Here is a 12,767-nt window from a genome sequence, read left to right on the forward strand (position 1 = left end):
GTGTTTAAAAATTCCATACAAGAGACACCACTGACAACTCTGTCAGAGGTGGCACCTGACCCCCAGCCACCCCACACAGTGCCCCTGCAGGTTCTGCCGCCTGCTGACCTGGCTAAGAGCTTGGTCATATCCCTTATGCTCAGTGCAGCTCTCTGCCCACGTGTTATATAAATAAGCCATAGATGGCATCTGTGTATTGGCCCCAGGTTGTGTATTTCTTCATACCAAGCTGGGGCCCCTTAGCCCAAAAAGCCCACCAGAGCCAAACTCAAATTTTTACATATCCAGTAGTTTCCAAAAATAGCTCAAAGAAACAGATTTTTAGCCATTTAGAGCCTGCCTGCTTTATATACTTTGTGAAGCTGCGTCCAACATCTGCTAGCCATAGGTGAAATAAACCCTGTGGTTAATAAGGACCTAAAGCTGTTGCTGCTCTTCAGAGCTCTCTGACCCAGAGATCCCATCTTGCTGCTGAGGGACATTGTTAGGCACATGTAAGCCCCCTCTCCTAAAACCCTCTACCCTGGGAGTGCCCTTGATCAGTTCCCCTTCTGGTGGCCCCTGTGCCACACACCTTAGGGAAGGTCTCCTGCTCTGAGGGACTTCCTCCCACTGCCACCACCAAGCAGCTCCTTGTCCATGCATCTGCCCCAATAAATAGCTTGTTGTTCGACACTGCCATCTCGTGGTCAAACCCTAACTCTGAAACCTATGGCCCCATGGTACTATGAAACTCTGGCCCAACCTCTGCATTTTCAAGAGGCTAATAATGGCACAATAGGCACCTAAGACTCCCACCCTGACTCCTTCATCTCCCGCCCTCCTTAAATGCATGTGCTTGAGAACCAGCATCTTTTCTACGTAGTTGGCAGAAGCCTTATTTTTGGACGCTACTTGTTTTTTTTTTTTGGTCTTGGTGGTTTTTAAACTGGCTCACCCTCACATATCCTTCACCATTTCACCATCTTTTCCTCCAAACTTCATATTTCCTTTTGAAATATATTCCATGGGTTCCCTCTCCAATATTTCTTTTAATAAATAAATTAATCTTCATACAAAGCCCTGGTGGCACTGTGGTTAAGCATTTGGCTGCTAACCAAATGTCAGCAGTTTGAATCCACCAGCCGCTCCTTGGGAACCTGTGGGGCAGTTCTCTATCCTATAGAGTCACTATGAGTCAGAATTGACTCAATGGCAACGGGTTCAGTTTTGGTTTTTGTTTGTTTGTTTTTGAAATGTTCATATATAATGCTTTAACATGTTTTTTAACTTTATTTTATTATCTTATAAAGTACAAATTCTTACCAGGAATCAAGTTGCTAAAGTACCATCCACATAAAAAATAAAGGCTTGAATCAAACAGAATCATCCAGCAAATCCAGCCAAATGTCATGTTCCCTTGTTCCGGAGACTGGTACATATTATTCCACTGGATCCCTGGCAGTAAGGAAAAGGTCAGAGTTAGAACTAAGCATCCTCTCTTAGTGTAGGTCTTGGTAAGATGAGTCCATTCATTCTGGAAGCTCAAGTAAAGCAGAACACAGCAAAACCAAACAAACAAAAAAGTCAGTAACATTGGTCACAATTTTTCAAATGAAATGTTACCTGTCTTAATCCTGCATTTATTTTAATACCATGTGGAGTGACCATTAACAACATTTTAATATCTAACATTTGAAATGTTTTAAAAGGTTGTTTTACTTATAGCTAGTTTTATTTTCTCGACTAGGAAAAAAAAATCTATACTTAGGGAAATAAGCATGTGTTAATAAAAAAAGAAGAGTTCCTTGAGAATCCAAGCACCAAATCATATTACTATTATTGCTTTTAGAATAGAGAGAAAGAGAGAGAGAGAAACAGATAAACAGGAGATGAACAGAGTGTATAAGATCTGGGGTAGGAAAGAATCACTATTTTCTTACAATGTGTTTGATATTTACAACTGCATTAAAATATAATTTTTTAAAGAAAAATTTTCCCCTTCCTCAAATTTCCTATGGTATCAGACTAGAACTCAATTCAAAAAATTAAAAAGTTTTAATTATTATGTACTTTTTAGAAATGTAACCAAAAAATTTAAATGTTCTAACAGTGACCATTTTTCTTCTATAGCCTCATGATTCAGTTTTAGTTTAAGAATATCATTTCAAGAAATTCAGAAGAAATCATTTAGGATTACTCATCTATTAATGAACATTTCGACATGTTTTACTGAAAAACATGAGAACCCCAAGGCTAGGCTAGCACCAAATTAATTGGCTAATGTAACAATTGCTGGAGTTGAGTTTTCCTTAGGGCATATATTTCAAATGTAAGCACTTAGAGAACACACACACAAGGCATTTAAAAATCTAAAAAATATATGTTCTGGCTTAGGGTTTCAACTGTTAAGCTCTTTAATATAAGTGAAAAATGCTGCCATCAAATTTTAAGAAATTATTTTAGGCTGAATCCACTATAGAAAAGTGAAGGGATAACTGTGCCCTAGTCTATGTTGGTTATATCTATTTTTGGATTCTGCCCTTCAGGCAAGATCCAGAAAAATTGGGAGTAAAGAAGAAAGTTGACAAATACATGGGTGGCTGTCATGTGAAAGAGGGAACTGAACTAGGAAAACTGGGTGGGAGATCTAATTCAGTGACACTAACAGATGGGACATACAGGAGCACACCACTCTTGGAAGAATTCAGGTCACTAAATGGACCATATGTCAGGGCTGTTGTAAGAATAACCAAATATTAGGTGGGTAGTTGATATGGATAGTTGCTGAAGCACTGAGATGCCATAATTATTCTTGATTGTTCTTAAACTGGGAGAACTAGATTGTGGGAGAGTGTTTACATCAGCTAAACCAAGTACTAGGACTGCCATTCAAATGTTCCACAATTGTAATGAAGGCTTTTTCCTGTATCACTTGTACCAGAATAACCATAAATACCCAAAACCTGTATCACTGAAAGTCACTTTTTAAAAACATGTCCTCTTACCTGCCTCTTGCTCTTCTAAGAATGTAATGAAAAATACTCCTTGCCCAAAGGCGGTTGTTGAGAGGAAGCACTGTTGGTAATTGATGGAGAAAAGACAAAAACAGCCCATTAGTGTTTGTTTGGAACCACAGAAAATCCACAATACTAAATTCAAATAGAGAAGCCATAACAATGCCAACCCATGGCTTCAGGCTGTGATTTAAATATCTGAACTTGAAAGCCTTCACAGAATGTCAGCCTATTCCAAAAAGCATGATAACAAGCTCGTTCTTAATATTAAAAGGAATTATTTCTTTTTACTACAATGCTTGAAGTGTCATAAATCTAACACACTGTGTACAGAAATGTGTAACACAAAAACAGTGGAAAATGGAACAGAGCAATTTATTATTTTTTATTATTAAGTGAATGCCCTAGAGCACACTGCAGGCAAGCTGATGGAATGGGTATATACACTGCTGTACACTAGAAAGAAAGTAGATTGAAGGAAAATATTATTTTATTTTTAATCGAGAGTCCTATGTCAGGAAAAAAGCCCAATGAAAAACTGTCTTTTATTTTAAACATATAATGTACCAGAGTTATGTTTTTTATCATCTAGAAAACATTTGAATATATAAAAATGGAAATCAAACTTTGAATGCAAAGATCCCTTAAGTATAAAAATTGAACAGAAAACAAATAAAATAACAGTTGCAATTTAGGTCAGGAATGTCAACGACTCCTTTTCTACATGTATGTGTGGAGACAGGCACTAAAAGGTCCCAGGTGAGTTTGTTTGTTTTATTATTCTAAAAATATCTAATCAACATTAACACAAAATTATTGGTGAGGAAATATTACAGGTGTGACATATGCTAATCAAAACTAATGAACACATATCAATGGACAAAATGTTCATTAAACATAACCACTTTTTTCATTGTACATACAAATACATGTTGTATGCACATGGGCTAGTAGAAACCAGGGAGGATTGACAAGTTTATTGAAGTTGGAGAAAAATAATTTCATCTTTACAGAAGTAATTTACTCTAAGGCCCTAAATGTACAGAGAAGGCCTCTACTCCCCATCAGTGATAGTTATACTAGGGTTATTATGAGCAGTGGACTGGACTTAATGAATTGTAAAGGCCTTTATATACCCTCTAACAGCCCTTCAGCCCTGAGTCTCCTTGATAGCTCCTCAAATTCTTTCATACTGTCTCCAGTCACACCTCCCAACACATGCCATCTAAAGAATTAGCCTGACTTGCTGGAGAAGTAAAACCCGGAGCAAATGTAGATGTTTACAGTTATGACACAAGTTCTGTGAAATAGAACATTTTAATAGTAATTCTTTCTTCCTTTCCACATTAATTGCATTCCTACTACATGTCAGGCACTGTGTTTGCCAAGCAAGAGTCATAAAAGAATGGAGAAGATAAGTTTCTGTCCTCCATGTACTTTATAGTAAAAACCTGAAAGTATTCTACTACTTTCTCGAGAAATACATTTTAAATGGATGGGCGACTCTGACATTGCTAACGGAGAGATCTTCCCACTTAATATGCTCTAATTCATGATGCTTCAAGAAAAATGCTTGTTTTTTACTTGTAAAATAGCTTTTAAAAATGTATTTCTTTCCATCCTTGAAACAAAGAGAAACTAAAGTCATATGCCTCCTTTAGGAAGTTGCTGATTTCCCAAAGAGTCGAGAGGAAAGACCCTGTGTTACAAGAACAATGACAATTCTTAACGGGCTGCCATCCAGCAAAACCACCGCAATTTCAGTGTACTGTGACTGCAAGGTTTGCAGCTGTGGGTAGAATGAAGAATAGCAGATATCTGGAAGCCTATGTAGATCTGAAAATGATGAACCGGAAACTCAAACTCGAGGATGGAGGTTTTATTTTGTTGGGTGGGTGCCAGCTTTGTCTTCATTTTGTATCTTTAAAAAACAATTCACTTACCAGCAATGTCTGAATGACAAAACTTAGTTGGTTATGCAAGACCAGCAGGACTATATAGGGCAGAAAACTGATCATATACACCAGGCTGGTGCAAAGAGCAGCTGTGTTCGCTTGACTGAAAAATGCACTCAGGAAATAACTCAGCATGACGACTGACACTCCAAAATCCAGGAGAAAGAGAAAGATAATCAAGGCGTTGCTGTATGTGAAGATGCTGCTTGTTTTCAAAATAATGGCCAGGGCAGCACTGCTGAGGGTCAGCATAGCCGTGTTCTCCAGGAACCAGGCCAGAAAGTGCGTCGTTGGATGCACTCCCATCATCCTCAAGTACTGCCGAAAGAAGGGAAATCCAAAGTCAACTCAGCAGTGAAGACTCGAGAAAGAGCAGACCAGTTCACGGGAAACAGAACACCCACCCCCGAAAAGGTAACCAGCATTTGTACTCCCACACTGCTGTTGGCTTGGAAATCCATGTTCTCTGATGGCTGGCACAGAGAAAGGCACTGTGCTAGGCACTTCTTCCTAGAGATGGCATTGAAATTTCACCAACACCTTACAAAGCAGGCCATTCACCAGAGACTAGGAGACTTAAAACAATCTCACCTGCTATGCAATGGTTGAAAAGTCGGGGAGCTGACCTTGGATATCAGGCTGGGTGGGCTACAGTCTCAGTTTGTTTCTTTATTTGGGTTTCATGATTTCTTTTTGTCTTCATTTTGTTTGTTTTTGTTTCATTTAATAAAGAAAAGGAGGAAATGGAGAGGGAAAGTAACAGTCCCTAAGCTTTTCAGATTTGCAGTTGGAGTGGAGATCATTGCATTGGTTTTAGAAGGCATTTTGCTCAAAGAAAAAAAATTAATCCATCCACCAAAAAACCCATTGTCGTTAAGTCAATTCCAACTCATAGTGACCCTATAAGATAGAGTAGAACTACCCCATGGAGTTTCCAAGGAGTGACTGGTGGATCCAAACTGCTGACCTTTTGGTTAGCAGCCTAACTCTTAACCACTGTGCCAAGCACCTTCTATTTGCTCATGTATAACATTGTGATATCTTTGAGTTGGGGTTGATTACTTGGAAATGAGACAATTAACTCTGAAGCATGCCCTCTACACTGAAGCTGGCCAGCTGCAGGAGGAGAGCCCAGCAATTCTCCCGTTCCCTATGCTCTGGAGCTACGTTAGATAAAGGAGGATCCCTGAAAGGCAGAAATAAATAAATTGCGATACAAAATGTAAATAATGCACAAAACAGTATGGCAACTCCTATGCAGTGCTTGTAAATGTGAATGGAAAGTCCATTTTACTTTACCGCAGGCTTTATTTCTTTTTAAAAAATTTCTTTTCAGCAAGTATTAAATAAGCAACTAATATGCACCCATTGTCTCAGGGCAGCAACCATCTGGAGGGCTAAATGGTGAGTCAGGCCTTGCCAAACACTTTACGAACTTTCATTCTTTTTTTTAATTTTTTTGTAGCAAAATACATACAACAAAAAAAAAAAATTGCCATTTTAACTATTGTTAAATGTACAATTCAGTGACATGAATTACATTCACCATGTTGTGCCACCATCACCACTATCCATTTCCAAAAGATTTTCATTATTCTAAACAGAAACTGACAAACTTTCATTCTTTAAAACAATTTCAGCATCTTCAATTTTTGACAATATTAAGACATAAAATTACAAGTCTTTACATAAAAAAATTTTTATCACGAATTAGGGCATAAAGTCTGCCCTCCTGTTTTGTATAAATTACTGAATAAGATACATTGGTTTTCATCTTGCAATCTCATGTACCTGTCATACTCAGCTTTCTTTCATCACAGTAGGAAGTATCTGTTCAACTCTGGAAGGGCTTCAGATTTCAATTTAAAATGATTTTTCACAATTTACAGTGAATAACATCTAAGAGAATAAAATACTTAAGAATAAATCTCAGAGGTGGGGCCAAGAGGTGGAGTAGTGAGACGCTTTTCGAGGTCCCGCTTACAACAAAGGACTAAAAAAACAAGTGAATGGATTATGTATGACAATCTAGGAGCCCTGAACATCAAAGGCAAAGCTGAGGAATCGGACTGAGCTGCAGGGGAGGGAGAGACGGTTCAGAAGCAGTGAAGTGTTGCCAGACCTGACCTGGCAGGAACTGGCACCCACAGGCTGGATCTGCTGGCATTAGCACAGTAAGACAGGCAGTGGCATTTGAAATGTGTTTTCCATATTGGGAGACACCAAACAAAGAGTCTACTCACACCTCCAGACTTAGTAAAAAGCAACACACAATTGGCAAAAGATCTGTATCTGCATCTAATCTACCCCATGGAGGATAAAACACCCCTTTGGGAAAATACTCTCTCCCATTTACCTGACTCCTCCCTGCTCTGCACATGGTCCTGAGTCAGCTTCAGTGATAGCTGCTTTCCCTAGGCCGGAAGTAAGACCTGAGCCATTCTCCCAGTCTTAGAGAAGGAGCAAATTAACAAACAGGGAAAAAATAATCTGCCAGCTCCCCTAAGCTAGGAACTCAGTGCAGAAACAGTTCCTCTGCCTAGGCTCAGGCACAAGGGGTCCACAGACTTTGAATGCCTTTCACCCCTTCATAGACCTGCATGGGCTTATTTCAAACTTATGCCCTCATTAGCACAGTACAACAGGGTAACTTAAACTGTTTCAGGTATGTGGTGAAGAGGCAGGTTTGTGACATTTGACACCACTCTGCCTATTAGGCAGGGTCCTCACCTACCCACATCAAGGGCCTGAGGACTGGTGGCTCCATCCGTGCTAGCTAGCCACCCACAAAAGGAGTCCAAAGATAAGTGGTGCCTCCTAGTCCTTACAACCAACAGCACTGGGTATCCACAGTCCAGCTGCAAAACCCACCCACTTACATGCTCTAGGGAACAAGGACACACTTTCCTCACATACTCTCAGAGGCAGTTGTTAGCCCCCTGCCTTTCTCAGGGCATGACCCCTTAATTCAGCCAGATACCTGTGCCTACACCAATCACCACTGCTCATCTAAGACTATGGGTAAGAGCCTGCACCATACACTTGGTGACCAACTACCTGGATGCCTGAGCTGATTCCATATAAGGAAAGTGGACAGACTCCCAGGCTCATATACCTACGAACAGTTCTAACCACCTGGTGACAAGATGCTAAAGCTTCAAAGGCACTAATAACCAAACTAGCTTGCTTGAGGAGTTTATCTGGGCATATCAAAACAAAGAAAGAAGCTAGGACACAGTAAGCAGACATAAAATAAATAAATACAATAACATTGATGGCTCAGAGACAAGAGTCAATATCAAATCACATAGAGGCAGACCATCATGGCCTCAGCAAGCTCCCAAAACAAAGAGTTAAGAAATCTTCCAGATGAAGATAACTTCCTGAGGTTACCAGAGGTAGAATACAAAAGATTAATATACAGAACTCTTCAAGAGATCAGGAAGAAGATCAGGCAGAACATAGAATAAGTTAAGCAGGACACAGACAAAGCATTAGAGGAACTTAAGAAGATTAGAGAAGAGCATAATGACAAATATAATAGGTTAAAAGAATCCATAGAGAGATAGCATGCAGAACTCCAGAAGATTAACAATGAAATTTCAAAATTACACAACTCAATACAAAGTCATAGGAGAAGAATTGAGGAAATTGAAGGCAGAATTACTGAGATTGAAGATAGACCACTTGAAACCAACACATTTGAGGAAAAATCAGATAAAAGAGTTTTAAAAAATGAAGAAACCCTAAGAATCATGTGGGACTGTATCAAGAGAAATAACCTACAAGCAATTGGAGTACCAGAACAGGGGGAATAACAGAAAAGGCAGAATTGTTGAAGATTTGTTGATAGAAAATGTCCCTGATATTGTGAAAGATCCAAAAGATATCTATCCAAGACGGTCACCGAACCCCACACAAGACAGATCCCAAAAGAAAGTCACCAAGACATATTATAATCAAACACCAAAACCAAAGATAAAGAGAGAATTTTAAGAGTGCCTAGGGATAAACTAGAAGTTACCTAAAAAGGGGAGTCAATAAGCATAGGTTCAGACTACTCAGAAGAAACCACGCAGGCAAGATGGCAATGGAATGACATATACAAAGCCTTGAAGGAAAAAAGTTGCAAGCCAAGAATCATATATCCAGCAAAGCTGTCTCTCAAATATGAAGGCAAAATTAGGACATTTCCAGATAAACAGAAGTTTAGGGAATGTGCAAAAACAAAAACTACAAGAAATACTAACAGGAGTCCTCTGATTAGAAAATCAATAACATCAGATAACGCCCAAGACTAGAACAGAGGACAGAGCAACTAGATATCACCCCAGGCAGGGAAATCACACAAATAAATCAAGATAAAAAACACTCAAAATAGGGAAACAGTGATGACATTACACAAAAGATGACAACATTAAATCAATAAACAGAGATCAAAAAATTTGGTCATAGATCTTTCATATGGAGAGGAAGTCAAGGTGATATAAAGAGACAAAAGTTTGGTATTAACTTAGAAAAATAGGCGTAAATATTAAGGAAACCACAACGGAGACTAACAATCCTACACATCAAAATAAAATACAAGAAGAAAAATAAGAATCAGCAAAAACAAAATCAACAACAATGAAAAAGACGAAAAGACACTATATAAAGAAAAACTACTCAGCACAAACTATGAAGTGGAAAAAAGAAACTGTGAACAACACACAAAAAAAGGCATTAAAATGAAAGTACTGAACACATACTTAGCCAGTACACTGAATTTAAATGAACTAAATGCACCAATAAAGAGACAGAGAGTGGCAGAATGGATTATAAAACATGGTCCATCTATATGCTGCCTACAAGAGACACATCTGAGGTTTAAAGGCCTAAACAAACTAAAACTCAAAGGATAGAAAAAATATATATTGAGCAAACAAGAATCAAAAAAGAGCAGGAGGGGTAATATTAATTTCTGGCAAAATAGGCTTTAAAGTAAAATTCACCACAAATGATAGGGAAGGACTCTGTATAATGATTAAAGTGTCAATATACCAGGATGATATAATCATAATAAATATTTATGCACTCAACAACAGGGCCCCAAAATACATTAAAAAAAAAAAAAAACCCTACAGCATTGAAAAGAGAGATAGCTCCACAATAATACTAGGAGACTTCAACACACTACTTTTGGTGAAGGACACAAAATCCAGAAAGAAGCTCAATAAAGACATGGAAGATCTAAATGCCACAATCAACCAACTTGACCTCATAGACATATACAGAACACTCCACCCAACAGCATCCAAGTATATTTTCTTTTCCAACGCATGTGGAACTTTCTCCAGAATAGACCACATATTAGGCCATAAAGTAAGCCTCAAGAGAATCCAAAACTTTGAAATATTACATAACATCTTTTTTGACCATAATGCCATAAAAGTAGAAATCAATAACAGAAAAAGCAAGAAAAAAAAATCAAACACATGGAAAATGAAAAGCACCTTGCTAAAAAAAATACTGGGATACACAAGAAATTCACAAAGAAATTCATAGACTCCAATGAGAATGAAAACACATCCTACTAGAACCTTTGGGACACAGCAAAAGCAATGCTCAGAGGTCAATTTACAGCAACAAAACACACACCCAAAAAGAAGAAAGGGCCAAAATCAAAGAATTATCCTTACAACCCAAACAAATAGACAGAGAGCAGCAAAAGGAGCCCTTGGGCACCAGAAGAAAGCAAATAATAAAAATTAGAGCAGAATTAAATGAAGTAAAAAGCAGAAAAACAATTGAAAGAGTTAACAAGACCAAAAGCTCATTCTTCGAAAAGATCAACAAAATCGATAAACAATTGGCCAAACTGACAAAAGAAAAACTGGAGAGGAAGCAAATAATTGGAATAAGAAATGATATTGGAAATATCACAACAGAACCAACTGAAATTAAAAGAATATAACAGAAATGCTATGAAAACTTGTACAATAACAAATTTGAAAACGTAGAGGAAATGGACAGATTTCTAGAAACTCACTACCTACCTGAACTAACATGGAGGGAGAACAACTAAATAAACCTATAATAAAAGAAGAGATTGAAAAGGTAATTTAAAAACTCCCAACAACAACAACAAAAGGCTTGGCCCTGACGGCTTCACTGGAGAATTCTACCAAACTTAAAGAGAAGAGTTAACACCACTACTAATAAAAGTATTTCAGAGCATAGACAAGGATGGAATGCTCCCAAACGCATTCTATGAAGCCAGCACAACCCTAATACCAAAACCAGGTAAAGACGCCACAAAAAAAGAAAAGAAAATTAAAGACCAATATCCCTCATGAACTTAGACACAAAAATCCTCAACAAAATTCTAGCCAATAGAATTCAACAACATATCAAAAAAAACTATTCACCATGACCAAGTGGGATTCTTACCAGGTATGTAGGGATGGTTCGACATTAGAAAAACAATCAATGTAATCCAACACATAAAAAAAACAAAAGATAGGAACCACATGATCTTATCAATTGATGCAGAAAAGGCCTTTGACAAAGTCTAACACCCATTCATGATAAAAACTCTCAGAAAAATAGGAATAGAAGAGAAATTCCTCAACATAATAAAGGACATTTATACAAAGCTAACAGCCAACATCATGCTAAATGGAGAGAGTCTGAAAGCATTCCCCTTGAGAATGGGAACCAGACAAGGATGCCCTTTATCATCACTCTTATTTAACATTTTGCTGGAGATCCCAGCCAGGGTAATTAGGCTAGAAAAAGAAACAAAGGACAACCAAATGGGTAAGGAAGAAGTAAATGTATCTCTATTTGCAGATGATATGATCTTATACACAGAAAACCCTAAAGAAAACTATTGGAACTAATAGAAGATTTCAGCAAAGTATCAGGATACAAGATAAACATACAAAAATGAGTTGAATTCCTCTACAACAACAAAGAGAATGTCGAAGAGGAAATCACCAAATCAATACCATTTACAATATCCCCCAAGAAGATAAAATATTTAGGAATAAATCTAACCAGAGACATAAAAGACCTATACAAAGGAAACTACAATACACTACTTCAAGAAACCAAAAGAGACCTACATAAGTGGAAAAACATACCTTGCTCATGGAAAGGAAGACTCAATGTTGTGAAGATGTTTATTCTACCTAAAGGGATCTATAGATACAATGCAATCCTAATCCAAATTCCAATGGTATTTTTTAATGAGATGGAGAAAAAAACTGCCAATTTCATATGGAAAGGGAAGAGGCCCCAGATAAGTAAAGCATTACTGAAAAAGAAGAACAAAGCAGGAGGCCTCACACTACCTGATTTTAGAACCTATTAATACCTCCATGGTATTCAAAACAGCTTGGTACTGGTACAACAACAGATACATAGACCAATGGAACAGAATCCAGATGTAAATTCATCCACTTATGAGCACCTGATATTTGACAAAGGCCCAAAGTCATTTAAAAGGGGAAAAGAGAGTCTCTTTGACAAATGGTGCTGGCATAACTGGATATCCATCTGCAAAAAAAATGAAACAAGACCCATACCTCACACCATGTACAAAAACTAAACCAAAATGAATCAAAGACCTAAATATAAACTATAAAATGATAAGGATCATGGAAGAAAAAAATAGAGACATTAGGGGCCTTAATACATGGCATAAACAGTATACAAAACATTACTAACAATGCACAAACACCAGGAGAGAAACTAGATAACTGGTAGGTCCTAAAAAGGAAATACTTATGCTCATCAAAAGAGTAAAAAGGAACCTACAGACTGGGAAAGAAAA

The 12,767-nt window shown here is 37.7% G+C and overlaps 1 protein-coding gene across 1 annotated transcript in view; it reads right to left on the minus strand.

The window, feature by feature from the left end:
• ABCA13 (ATP binding cassette subfamily A member 13) overlaps positions 1 to 12,767 on the minus strand; it is a 572,876-nt gene that overhangs the window by 308,043 nt on the left and 252,066 nt on the right. Inside the window, 3 exon segments of the mRNA XM_064290236.1 lie at positions 1,306 to 1,437; positions 2,988 to 3,057; positions 4,940 to 5,269. Coding sequence (XP_064146306.1) covers positions 1,306 to 1,437; positions 2,988 to 3,057; positions 4,940 to 5,269 — 532 coding nt within the window.

Source organism: Loxodonta africana, chromosome 8 (assembly GCF_030014295.1).
Source record: "Loxodonta africana isolate mLoxAfr1 chromosome 8, mLoxAfr1.hap2, whole genome shotgun sequence".
NCBI classification, from domain to species: Eukaryota; Metazoa; Chordata; class Mammalia; order Proboscidea; family Elephantidae; genus Loxodonta; species Loxodonta africana.